Source organism: Nanorana parkeri, unplaced genomic scaffold (assembly GCF_000935625.1).
Source record: "Nanorana parkeri isolate BGI_ZX_2015 unplaced genomic scaffold, ASM93562v1 scaffold1, whole genome shotgun sequence".
Taxonomy (NCBI): Eukaryota; Metazoa; Chordata; class Amphibia; order Anura; family Dicroglossidae; genus Nanorana; species Nanorana parkeri.
The window spans coordinates 6,434,152-6,448,458 of NW_017306269.1; the positions used below are offsets into that span (position 1 = coordinate 6,434,152).

The 14,307-nt window shown below is 44.3% G+C and overlaps 1 protein-coding gene across 1 annotated transcript in view; it reads right to left on the reverse strand.

Moving 5' to 3' along the window:
• Nucleotides 1–1,363: 1,363 nt before the first annotated feature.
• Nucleotides 1,364–14,307, reverse strand: part of HAAO (3-hydroxyanthranilate 3,4-dioxygenase) — a 42,596-nt gene continuing 29,652 nt past the window's right edge. Inside the window, exons 7-10 of the mRNA XM_018553939.1 lie at nucleotides 7,580–7,722; nucleotides 5,365–5,433; nucleotides 4,411–4,493; nucleotides 1,364–1,705 (exon numbers count right to left, since the gene is read on the reverse strand). Of these exons, the coding sequence (XP_018409441.1) occupies nucleotides 1,627–1,705; nucleotides 4,411–4,493; nucleotides 5,365–5,433; nucleotides 7,580–7,722 (374 nt within the window). The 3' untranslated portion in view covers nucleotides 1,364–1,626. The remainder of the gene's footprint in view (nucleotides 1,706–4,410; nucleotides 4,494–5,364; nucleotides 5,434–7,579; nucleotides 7,723–14,307) is intronic.

Below are 14,307 nucleotides of genomic sequence, written 5' to 3' on the forward strand. Positions count from 1 at the left end.
GCATGTCCTTCTTACCGAAGATCATTAAACACTTTTCAGGATACGTTGACCAGTACATTAAACTGGTCTGAGCCTACCTTTAGGCAGAACTTCATTAAAATATTTGCAGACTACACAGCAATGATCAGCAGTTTGGTCAGGAGAATGTGATACACAGCATAGCGTATGGATTTGCTTAGACCAGGGGTTCCCAAACTTTGGCCCACCAGCTGTTGTGGAACTAGAAGTATCTTAAGGCATTTCAAGACTGTCAGTTACAGGCATGACTCCAAGAGGCAAATACCTTATGGGATTTCTAGTTTCACCACATCTGGAAGGCTGACGTTTGGCTACTTCAGGTTTAGACTTTTGAAAAGAATGTCCATTCATCAACATAACCATCAGCAACCATTCTACTATCAGGCTACTGGTATCAGCATGAGACTTTACAAGGAGGTGTGTCCACCATGGGACTCCAGCTCCCGAGTCTCTCCATTTGCAGACCGCTCTGGAGAAGCTCAACTGTCATTGTCAGCGTGAGCCATGACATAGCTTTAGGGGGGAGCTGGCACACAGTAGGTTCCGACATTGCTGGAAGTGTCAGATCTCAAATTAATTTAACTCCTCTGTCCTTGCTGGCACTTCCTGTCCCACGGTGTCTGCATGCGGGTGCACGCGTCCATAGACTTACCTTGCGTCTCTCCTCATCTCCTGGCCGAAAATCCAAACTGCGCATGCGCCCGCCCCAAGATGCTTTGCAGCCTGCCCGAGCAGTTTCAGATTTTCGGACGGGAGTGCGCGGCAAAGGCAGCGGTAAGTTTAAACCTCTTTTAAAGCGTTTAAAATAAAAACTTTTTGCATATATCTAGCGCTTGCTAGCAGTAGATATATGCAAAAAAAAACCGGAGGCTTTAGAAACCCTTTAACCACCAGTGAATTTTTGGTGAATTTACAGCTTTATTAATATGTTCTCTAGTTTTTCACGAAAACAGCTTTCATTCATCTGGTGGTTTAACACCCTAGAACTGTCACCTTTAATGTCACCCCAACTGAAATCTGACACTTCAGTCAGTATGGTTGCTGTAATTCAGGTTCTGACTTTTTCTATATCTCAGAGGTTGAAGGGGGAGATATCTCCACCAGAATTCCAAGTCATTGCAAAGCCAAAAGATGGTGCCACGCTCCCCTGATAAATGATCAATAATATAGAGCTTCTAGTGACATCTTGATAACAGATACGGGAAACACAAACTACTAAAATAACAAGAATGATTCCCAGTGGTATTCACACAAAACAAAACTCACAACATTATATAGTGCAAACTGTTGGCAATCTATAAATCCTGAATAATAATAACAATTATGTAGAGTTGGACTTTAATAGTCCACATTATCAACACAAAACACTTGGCAGGCAGTATTGTTTGCACCGTCTTCTATACACAGTATATATGTTACAATAGAAGCTGAGACTTTATCACTTCTGTATGTAGCTAAATAATGTTTCTTTAATCTCCATATACTTAATAGAAGAATATTAAGGCAATACATTATCAGTGATCAGATTTATTCATGAGCGTGCTGTACAGCTCCAGTGCCATGATGAACATGCAGCTGCTCTCTTCTGAAAACACTGCGATCAAATGATTAATTATATCTTTTCCTTCTAGCGCGATCCTGGCGAACGCAGAAGGCAATGCTCCCCTCTTCTCTCATCCAGAAAAACCTGTTCCAAGTATCAAGAAAATGTTACTACAACTTATCATTCCTGGATAACAAATGCTACATGAATATTTAGCCTTTTATCAACTCTGGCTCACAGCACAATGTTTCTTCCTATGCTTACTGCTAAGCTATGCCATTTTAAGGAGACCTGAGAGAAATCATGGGGGGCTGCCATTGTTGACTTCTTATTCTGCAAATGCTAGTTTCCTGGCTGAGGAAGTAAGGGGTCAAGGCGGACAAAAGCAGACATGAAAACTATGGCATGAATATCTCACTACAATATATACAGATTACAGATCTTAAAGCCAGCCTGCCAGATTAATACGTTTTAAGCAGACTGGTCCTATAGGAAAATGCAGCAAAAAGAGTGAGACTGCATGGAGGATGGAGCATAGTCAAATCTTTCTTGCATGTTGGTTGACTCCAACTATAACCAACACAAGCAAAAGACTAAGGGTCTATTCACAAAGCTAGGTGAAGGATCAGCCGAAGCCATTTGGCTCAGTCGAACCGAAGGGCTGATGTGCGGGCTATTCAGGCATATGCTTTGGCTCGATTGAGCCGAAGAGACAGCCAAATTGGGGCAAACGGCCGGCCTAAGGCTGGTTGACGCCTCGCAAATGACAGCTGGGTAGAGCCAGGCGTGATACCACGGCTGGCTCTGCCCAGTTCTAATGACAGATCAGCGTCCCCAAATTACACTCAACACTGGGGACACTGAACTGTGACATCACGGCCGGCTCTGCCCAGGTGTTATTCATTGGCCGGGACCTGCTAGAAGACTCTAATTTTTTTTTTTCTTTATTAAAAAATCATTTTTTTTTTTTTTTTTAGATTTAATTTTTATTTACATTTAAAAAAAATATTTTTTCAACTTTATTTTTTTTATTTTTTTACTCTTTTCATTGAATTGCTATTCTGCTCGGTACCACGGAGGTACCGAGCAGAATAGACGAGCCAAATGCTGCTTGGCGGCATTCGGCTACTCACTCACTGCCGTTCGACCCCTATGAGAATAGGGGCAAACGGCAGTGAGTGAGCTGCCGGAGCTTTGGCTCAGTTGATCCAGATGTTGGATCGGCTGAGTCGAAGTCCTTCTGCACTCAGCTCAGCCGAACATGCAGAGCATGTTCGGCTGACCGAAGTGCAGCTGAAGGCAGCCGATGTACGGCTGATTTCAGTCGATGTACGGAAGCCTGAAGTGAATAGCCGAACAGCGTTCGGCTCACTTCACTTCGGTTTGGTTAATCACTCGGCTGCCTTCATCAGCTTTGTGAATAACCCACCTTTCATACCATGTTTTATGTTACACCCTTATTTAGGGTTCAACATTACACATGGTATCATTCTGCAGCCTTGCCCCCCTACCTCTCAACTCACCATTCCCCTTAATTTACTTGAATCTTGGAGGGCTTCTCACACTTCGGCAGAGGGACCTGTAGTTCTCAATGACATACAAGTGCCATGACATCATGGCACTTGTAGTCCATTGATCCAGCTTCATCATCGAAGGTACCTTGGTACTGACCTGGGGCTTAGGTAATAGTCTGCAAGTGCCCGAGCATTGCACCTCCTATCCACTGATCACAGTTGCAATACTCCAATGCAAAAAGGTAATAAATGCACATTATTTCAGTTTGCAGTATGTTGGCATGTATTCAATAAATTGGAACATGCCTTTAAGTGGTTCCTTTTCAAATAAACATAAGTGCCACATTACTAAACGCCAGAACAAATCAAACAATTGTTAAAACATGTCATAAGGAAATAAAGCTGTTCCATGCGATCTTGTCCATATGGAGCTTTGTAATCTTACCGTAAATTATTTGGTATGATCAGGAAAGCTAGACAATAAAAAACATTCTATGAGGGGAGTATGAAGGGAACAAAAAGTTAAAAAGTGTTGGTATGGTGAAGTTAGGTGATTTAAGGTCACATTAGTATACCAGCTGATACCTCCATTCACAGAAAATGTGAATCCCCCTTCACCTCCAGCTCCCCATAATGGAACCTTCAATCTCAGCATTAACTTGTAGTACCACCTGCTGGCTAAACCGAAAAAGTCCATCCAGCACAACCAATACATTTTTTGCCGGTGTGCTTGGGTGGTACCCTACGAACTCTACAAAGTGCAGTCCCTGAAAGAATATTTAGCATTTTTGGACAATGATTATCTTTTAGATACATAGAAAACTAGTAAGACAATCTATCTTTAATATAAAGTTAAAAGATAAACTTTAAAACAAAAAAAAGATATGCAGCAATGCAATTATCTTGTAGCATGACATTATAATTCCTTCTGATTCATGAAAAGTACATTATTTAAAAATCCAATGCAAAACTAAGCAAAAATGGCAAGAGGTACTAATAGCTCATGCTTATCACATGCCGGTTCACTCTTCATATAAGAGATAGATTTAAATACTGAACTCTAGGCAAACAGCTAAATACACAGATTAAATACATTTATAGAAGCTGGTTAAGTTGGCAAATAATTTGTATTTCTGTCTAACCAGTTCTGAGATTTACATAGCTCTGCCATACAGCACAGACCTCTCTGGCAAGGCAGAAGAACTGATTTTCTCTTTGATATATACATTAATATAAATACAAAATATATGTATATAGATAAAGGTGAAGCTCAGTGTGTGACAGTTAAAAGCTATAGAAATCAAAGCAGTGTCTCTATACTATCTCTACACTTACTGGCTCCTTTCTGGGACGAGAAGACTGTGTCCATTGGACAATGGCACACCTTTATCACCAAGAAATATAACAGATGATCCCTCCTGCAATAATAAGACAAAATAACAGACTATTGGTTTTGGATAGGGATGCACCGATACTTTTCGAGTACCAATGCCGATACTTGGCATTTTCATGAGAACTACCAGGGTTGCAGCGATTGCAGCTGGAACCTAGCTCTGGTGCTCCACCACTGTCCTGAAATCATTATCGATATTGTTTTAGAAAAACTGTCACATGACAACAAACAAACATTTATCAGTACTCGTACTTGTAAGGACTTGGGCAAGTATCATTACTTGTACTCGCAAAACTGGTATCGGTGCATCCCTTTATTTATATCTATAAAACAAAATCATACATTAAAACAGAGATGTACAAATCCCAGGAGCGCCGTGTGCTCCTTACAAATGACAGCTGACTCCTAACTTTTGAGTTTTTCTCTAATCTAGTCTAGGAGCTCGAAAAGTATCGGTACATGTACTTGTACCGAGTACTGTACTTGGTGTCGGTGCATCCCTATATCCCTGAAATATAACAGGAAGTTAGAGGAAATCTTCCAAAGTGAGAGGAATTGCCCTCTTAGAAAATTGGCCCCAGAACAGGTGCTTTCATTGGATGATTTCCCCTCATCATGTTCTGGGGAAGACTCTAAGAGGGTTATTCACAAAGCTAGCCGAAGGATCAGCCGAAGCTTCGGTTGCGGGAGCCCTACAGTTGTTATTTATTGGCCAATAGGAAACAGTTGGGCGCAGCTAGCTGTCACTTTCTTAGTGACAATGGCCACCAGTATAAATAAAATGATAATTCTTCTCGAGCAATACAACTTGACAGAAATTCTAACCCTTCCCCGCTCTTTCCAAAATTAAATTATTACCTACAGATATACTTTAAATATGCTACAGCCAAACTCACCATTTGCCAAATCCATGTGTCTGTGTCTGATGCTTCATGTTTGCTTTCTCCTGATCCATACATTGCAGCCTGAAACTCAAAATACAGGTTTACTATATAGAGTTTAATAAGAAATACGAGTAGTGTGCAAGCACTTTAATATTCTTGTGCCAAGGTTTAATGCCTGCAGATGAACCCCACTACTGTGACACTGTGAAGAGATTAGTGGTTTGATGATGGATATTATGAGTACATAATTTCATTTACTTGGTTTGGTTATTGGTGGTGATGACAATCAGCTATCACCCTACAACCACCTACTGCTGTGATATACCATGTTTTTCATATTCTGCGAAAAGTTTGTCCAAAGTTGTGCAAAGTTATCATAACGGGGAGGTGCTCAGAACATCGAGGACCCTGAAAAGGACTTCCAGAAAATGCTTCTCCACCTATTCCTAGAAAGCTACATTTCTAAAGTACATTGTATTAATTTCCTCCCTGCCAGAATCACTATGAACTTACTATTCCATTTGAATACTATTAGTTAAAAGGATAGAAACACAGACTGGTATTTTATTTTGCTATTGAAGGTGTCATATAACCTCCTTATTGACCACAAGTCATTAAAACCTAAATGCCCAGACCAAATTTAGCTAGGTCTGAATGTGACATGTAAATTGAAAAAAACTTGAATTACTGCTTAGTACAAGCTAACAAATAGACAAATATGTGATTTTAAAAATATATATTTTTAAATTATTCTACACATAACAGTTTTGCACGAACTGGCATCTATTCCAACTGGCCCTAATGTGTGTCTATAGGATTGTGGTGTGGACATAAATCTGAAAGTTCCCAGCTACGACTAAGGCCGAGTAAGGCAGAAACGTGTCAGCGGTTGTGCTATGTATAGATGCATGTGGAATAAAGTTTGACTTTTTTAGGAAGATCATCATGTGCTGGTTCCACACTTTTATTTTTCCTTTCGCAGTCAGGACTGATGATATAAATGGTTTGCGTCCAATATAAAGCTCTGCTGAATTTCCCAGAGCTACATAAATGAATACAATAAATACCTATTATGTTCTGTGTATGATGAGAGCAAAGGCTACAATTCACTGCTCCTACACAGTCTGTGTATACCGTGGAAGAGGATATATTGCTGTGTATACATTCAGGGCTCAGAGGGTGAACTTCATTTGTTCCATGTCATCTAAAGCTTCTATGAACAGCCATTGTACCAAACGTCACTAACAGGTTCTTTCTGGAGTATTTATGTCATGGTTTTCTTCTTCGTCCTCCAGTCACAGATCATCAGTATTATATTTTACGTAATACGTCACTGGCATCGGGCCCGTTTTAAACAAACTCAGCTGCCGCTTCTACGGGCCGGTAAACGGGCCTCCGCCCGACACCCCCGTCGTGTTTCCTGGGCTCCCCTGCTCCTTATATGGGCGCAGGACTGGCTTCTCTGGTGTCGGGGGGAAGCTTGGGAGGAGCTCGGTGAACCTCCATTCACCGATCTCTGCCCCGTACTATGGGACTGGGATCGATGCACTTTACATCACTTCTGGTGCGATCTGCACTTTAATAGCTTCTAGTGTAAGGTGATAGTAGGGGTCTTTTGGACCCCCAGTATCACCTTAAAGAGTACTGCCAATATGCTATTTCATGGGGGGCTTGTAAGCTATGTTGGGTATTGCCGTGCATGATGGAGAGCAATAATTCTGGGGCCAATATTTATGCTAAACTGATGACCTGTGGGGGCTTTTAAATCATCGTCTATGGACTTTTTGGGGTACTGAATTTTGAAGCAGTTTCGCTGATGACAATTTTTAACCTGGGCATGTTAGGTCTCTATTTACTCGTTGTACCCTGATCTTTTATATTTTAATTTTTAAAAATGGGTATTTTATTGTGTTTTGGTGCAATCAAATGCATTTATCATTACATTTTGGGGTTTGATAAGGAGTTGCGCTAATATCATGCAACATAAAAATTTGCAACTGCCATCATTTTATTCTATAGGGTCTTGTCTTTCAGAAAATATCTAATGTTTGGGGGTTTTAAGTAATTTTCAGGCCTAAAATGTGGATTATAACATGTACACAAAAAAGGAAAAAAAAGGCCTCGGTCATGAAGGGGTTAATAATAGTGAGAGACCGTCACATCTATGCAATTTTTGCTTATAGTTCCACTTTAATTAATCATTCCATTCACCTTTGAGATGTCATACCTCTGTCTCCTGATCATCTGCAAATAGACGTAAGTATTTCTTCTGAATGATTTCTAACCGATGTTTATCCAGCCAGCTTTGAAATGAAAATGGTTCCATTACTTTTTCAGTGTTGAGAGGGAAAGGGAGATGCGGGGTCCAATCTGTAGAAAGACAGAGGTAATAGAAAAGTCACTTGAAAAACAATGTATTAGCTGATCTGAAGTTGGACGTCATTTGCACTTTTTTTTCTTTACCCAAATCAAGTGAAATCTGCATTTTCAGAAAGTAAAAGCTCCTTAGTATATGAAACACACCAAGACGGGGAGTGACGCACGCCAGAGAGGATTGTCTATGATGGTTCTCATTTATCCAGGTCAAGGTATAGCCCAGCATTTCTAAACCTTTTTTCAATTATGGAACCCTTTAACCACTTACTTTAACCACTTCATGACCGGGGTGTTACACCCCCTTCCTGGCAAGGCCATTTTTCAGTATTCAGCGCTGCGGTATTTTGAATGACACTTTTATATGTCCGGCCGAACGGCAGTGAGTGAATAGCCAAATAACGCCGAGCAGAATAGCAAATCAATAAAAAGAGTCTCAAAAAAAAAAAGTTGAAAAAACATGTTTAAAATGGCAATAAATAGTAAAAATAAAAAATAAATAAAGATTTTTTTTTAAAGAAAAGAAAAAAAACAATTGGGCAGAGCTAGCAGTGACGGCTAGCTCCGCCCTACTGTTTCCTATTGGCGGACTGTCAGAGTAGTCCAGCAAGCAGTCATAAAACTGGTACTGTGGGAGCCGTTGCGCATGCGCGTGTGAGACGTTTTCGTGTTGGTAATGCTTGTAATCGTGCGCATGCGTGCGGATGCCTATGCGCACGTTTCCATGTTAACGCGCAACGGCACTCACGTTTAATCATGGCGCCAAAAGGCCTATTTAAACTTGTATCTTGCATGAACTCAGTGCTGAGAGTTCTTCAGCCAGTGCCCTGCTTCCTGTGTCTCTGTTACTGATTCTGTTTCTCCTGATATTGACCCGGCTTGTTCTTGGACTCTGCTGATTGCTGCCTACCCCTGACCTTGGCTTGATCTGGACCTTCCTTCCGTTTGCTGATTCCACACTGCCTTGCCTGCTACTTACCGACCCGGCCTGCTCCTGACACTGCCTCTGTTTGCTGATTGGTACCTCGCTGCCCACCTGATCGTGACCCGGCTTGTTCCCTACTTCAGCTCTGCTCTGCACCGGTGCCAGCTTCACCCATTGCTGACGTCATATTCCAGGAAGTGACTGTCATCATGGTCCTTCAGACTGGTCCACCTGCATCTCCAGCTCCGGGTGTATCCACCTCATCAGACACTCATGCCCCTCTTCCATCCCTACACCCTCTGTCCACCATTACCAGGGGTGTTTGGACAACAGAAGCAAGGGAGGCCACCCTCATCTCAGGCTCTTACCAGGTACCTGACGCCGGCACCAGCTAGAGTCTTCTAGCAGGTCCCAGCCATATAATAACAACTGGGCGGTGTCGGACGTGATGTCACAGTTGGCTCGGCCCAGTTGTTTGTGTAATGACAGTTCAGCGTCCCCAGGTCATTTGGGGGCGCTAATCTGCTGTTACAACTGGGCGGAGCCAGCCGTGAGATCAGCGGGGGTGAACGGCGTGCTGAAGGCCGGCCTTTCGCCCTGCAAATGACAGCTGGGCGGAGCCAGCCATGAGATCACGGCTGGCTCCGCCCAGCTGTCACCTGCGGGGCGAAAGGCCGGCCTTCAGCGCGCCGTTCACCCCGCTTTGGCTGACACTTCGGCTCAGTCGAGCCGAAGCAAATGCCTTCGGCTCAGCTGAGCCGCTCGGCCGCCTTTGGCTGCTGTCCGGGCTATTGTGAATAGCCCATACAGCAGCCCTTCGGTTTGACTGAACCAAAGGGCAGAGGTGGCCGAAGAGAGCCAAAGGATTAGCCGAAGCTAGGCTGGATCCTTCAACTCCATTGTAAATAGCCCCCTAAATGTATTTAAATGTTATGTAAATAGAGAGGTGTGGCGCTAAGTAGATCCAATGTGGCCCCTGGGCAGAAATGTTTTAATCAGTGGAGCCCTCTGTTTAATGCAGTCTAACATGTCTGGTTAAGATGTTCAGCCAATCTACATATTCACAGCCCTCAGAGTCTTCAGAAACTCTAGCAGCTCTAGACAATGTTTCGTTTAGGCTGGAGTTCCTCTTTAATATGAGCAGAGTCTCTGACTGCTGCGGGATTCCTCCACAGATAGCGCAGATGTGATTTAACATCAGAGGGGTCATTATTATTTCACCAGAAATAAAATTAATAAAGTAGTTACATCTCGGGCCCATTGCATATTCTGCCCAATAACCGTTTCTGTGATTTACTGACCTAATAAAATCTTATATCGTAAAAGATAAACTGCTCCGTCAATGAGTCTGGAGCGAAAGCATATTACACCGCCCCCGATTTGTAATTTAGCGTGATGCTGGAAGTTAGGCGAGTCTCACAATCCTTCTCCAAAACTTGTTGAGTGCTTGGCATTCACAAGGGGAAACATGAAATGAGGGGTTTTATCATTTCCAGAAGACCTTTGGGGGGAATCGCTGATGCAAATGAGTTCTAAGATAACAAATTACTCAATGATTTCAGGAAAGCGACATTTACAAACTGTGAGTCTCTGGAAATTTGGGCTTCATCAGTAGCTCCTATTAGTTATGGAATGCAGAACACACAGCAGTCATCATAATAGATGTCTATATACATTTTAATAATACAGAAATGACTAATCTATCATTAATCAAAACATATTTCATTACCATTTTCTAGGACCCCACCAGGGAATTCTCATGTAATGCTGACCACACAATATGCAAATTCTCACAGTGGCTGCCGCTGTTGGCATTCTTACGGCCAGAATTCCCTCGATCAGCTGATCGAAGGAGCTGGTTGAAAAAACTTCAAATGAACAGGTATTCTGACAGAGGTCTCCATCACAATACAATGAAGACAGCAGGAAATTCCTTGATCATCGTAAGCGTTGATGGAGGAATGTTTTTATTTTCTATGTTCAGCAACGGGTTGAACAAAGAAAATATTACAGTGTACAATCAGCTTAAAGAAGAACACCAGGATTTGTTTCATTAACCCTTCAGTGGGGCTACCCCGGAACTACAAGGGTTAAGTACTTGCGTGTGTCAAGGTGCTAAAATAACAAAGATATACTCACCAGAAGCTGCGAGCCGGCCAGCTGTCACAGCACTCCCTCCAGCCTGCCCCCCCCCCTCCCTGAAGCATTGTAATCTTCCTCAGCGTCCTCATGTCTATACACTGTGCATAGATGTGATGATTTATGGGGCCTTAGACAGCTGCAGAGGAGGGGCAGAGACGTTGGAAGGACCGGCTTGGAGCTTTAAGTGAGTATAACTTTGTTTTTTTTTAACCTAGACACAAACAAGCACTTAACCCTTGCAATTAAAAAATCCTGGAGTTCTTCTTAATTCAATAAGTTTTTATTGAGGTTTTTCACAAACAAACAGATATACATAAACAAACATAGCATCCCAAGAGGACAGCTATCATCGTACAACTTGAGTATGTGTGAGAAATGCACATTTCGCAGGTTAACATAGGCTAGTATTACATCTAGATGTAGGCACCATCCAATCTATGCGGTCAGGTTAGTAAGTGAACATCAACAGAAAAGGCTAAACATGGCGTCCTTTGTAGGAGCACTAGAACAATGCCGCCTCCATGACGGAGGTATCCAGAGTAACAACTACAATGTAAGGGTAAACTGGCTTGTACCAACCTTCCTATAATACTGAAGTACCGGTATAATGGAGGTCATAGGATAACTACTACATAATCTACTACTACTACGTAATCATACACTTTTGAAGGCAGAACTCCCTGGTGAAGTGGAAGGTATAAGAGCCAGGTAGAAACAATGAGATTAAGAGAGACTGAAAGATGAAAACACATAGGTAGGGGGAAGGAAGGAGAGGAAGATGAAGACAGTAGGACAAGGTAGGGATGGGAGGATGAGGTGATACCCCACCGGGGACACGTCGCCCAGTAGAGGAGCTCACAAGAAGGGTTACAAACGCCTTTCCCCCCTCCTCTGCGCTACACACCATTATAGAAGTCAGGGGGTGATCTCAGCCGAGAACCCGGTAGAGGCTCGAAAGTCAAGCCACACGGACCATGTGATAGTGTATTTCGTACCCGTGTCACGTTCATCAGCCATCAATCGTTCCAAGTCCGCAATGCGGTCCATCTCCAGAGTCCATTCCGCCAAAGAGGGGACAACTGGCGTACGCCAGTGACGGGGTATAACCGCCCTTGCCGCTGTCAGAAAGTGCCGTAAGAGCCCCCGTTTTACCGATTTCAGAGAGCCTGGTATCATAGACAACAGGGTAATCTTGGGATCATTAGGGGTCACAGAACCCGTCACTCGGTGATAGACATCCAGCACTTTTTGCCAGAACTCCTTGATCGGGGGGGCAGCTCCACCAGATGTGAGTCATATGGCCCGAGGAGGCCTGACAACGCCAACAGGTGTCTGGTACTTGCGGGTACACAAAGGCCTGCTGGATCGCTAGAGGCGAATGTATCAGCTCACGCGACGATGCCCTAATATGGGACACAAAGGATTGCGTGGACCTAGGATGTAAGGTCCTGGCCAAGGCTCTGCCGCATTTATCCCCAGTCTCATATGTACGATAAGCCATTTTATCCTGATATCTACGGGTGGAGAGATCTAACAACCCCAGTAGCTTCTGTCTAGTCTGGGAGATCTGCAGCAGAACCTCTTGGTCAGGCGACCCTTTATGGCGAGTCTCAAGGTCCCTGAGAGACTGGAGGGTCTCCCGGATACCCTGGGATCGTTCTCGCTTCAGCCGGGAACCATGTTGGATGAGGACGCCCCTGAGAACTGCCTTAAGGGCTTCCCATTGAGTCGGGAGAGGGGTAGGATCTTCCGTGTGGACTGCCAGGAACTGGCCAATCTCCTAAAGAAACAGGAATAGATCCGCAAGCTGAGCAGGACTGCGAAGATGAAACTGGTCAGAGCCCTTCCGAATCTGAATGCTAAAGGGGTGACCCCACCTGTATGATGCTCCAGCTTGTAGAATCACCTCCAGAAGAGGTTTGACCGACCTGCGCATGGCCAGTGTCAGACGGGAAAGATCCGGCATCAGCTGTATCGTGGCCCCGTCGAAGTCAACTGGTCCCGACCGCCACACCCAACGTAGGATCTCCTCCTTAACGTTGTAGAAATGGACCCGGCACAGAACGTCTCTAGTGAAGTTTTGATGATCTATACCAGCGCCAGCAACCCGGTGTACTCGGTCCAGTTCAATAGGTTCAGTTGGGGGCTTCCCCAGTACGGAGTTAAGGATAGCGGTAACTGTAGCATGGAGATGTGGGCCCTGGGTGGCCTCAGGGATCCCCCTTAGCCGTATATTATTCCTGCGACTGCGGTTTTCCCCGTCTTCAACCCGAAGTTGTATTTGCTGGAGATGGGATCTATGGGCGGCCTGGGTGATTTCCATGGCATCAAGGCGGGCAGCATGTGAGGAAACAGTGGTAGACAGAGCAGAGACCCTGCTGTCAACATTGGCAACCTGCTGGCGTAGCTCGCACATCTCACCTCTAAGGGCACCTTCCAACCTGGCTGTCCATGAGTCAAAATCAGCTCTAAACGCTGCAAGCAGGTCCCTGACTCCCTGACCCGGCCCCCCCTCTGACTCCAGTAAGGCTGCGGGCATAGATGGGCCTGGAGAGCTGTCCTGGGAGCTGGCAGGGGAGAGTGGGGCTTCCATAGCAGTCTGGGAGGTAGAGGGAGCTGGCTGAGCTGTTCGTTTGGAGCCGGCCGCTTTAGCTGTGAGCTTACCGCTTCCCTGCGGGAGTGCTGGCGTCTGGTCCCCAGCGGCCTTCAGCTTAGCCGAAACTTTAGGCGGCATGTCGCGGCCTGTCACCACGGGCGCAGATCTCGGGCCGCGGACGAAAAAGGAGGCGATGTCCCAGGTGCCGGCGGATTCCGGAGCTGAAGGGGAAGGCAGCCGCGCGGACATCCACTGCGAGGAGAGGTCAGGTAGTGAGATAATCACTTGAATCGAGCCCCGGGGTCGCAGAGCTCCGTTCGGCACGTCTTTAGCCCGCCATGCTCGGCCACGCCCCCCCTGGAGTTCTTCTTTAAGTACAGTATGGCAGTGATAAGTGGTCTGCTGTTGCCATTGATCTGAGTTTTCCATATATTCCTATGGAGTGGCCATTGGACAAAGATTTGCATGGCTTGTCATTTGGTGGATTCTGCATAGGAACATAAGGAAAACATAGGGGTCTAATATTAAACAATGTGCAGAGCCATGTGAATTTCTGCGAACGTTCATTATGTGCAAATACAGGCAAAATCGAACATTCTTAGTATATTTTCTTTTCAGGTTGAATGTAGCAATCAGCATTATGTCCACTAACTGGAGCTAAGAAGCAGACCAAAAAAGTATTTATACCCTATGCTCCTCGGCGCCATCTAGTGGTCATAATGTGGTATTATAATACATTATATTCAACATGAAAAGAACGCATACCAAGAATGTTTGTTTTTGCTTCTATTTGCACAGAATTAACATTCTAAGAGGCTCACAGAGCAAATAGCGCCGCAAATTATTTATAAAAAGACCCCTTAGTGTGGTGGCAACAGTAGCTCAGCTAAAAAGTCATAGCTCAACCTGTCACCACCAT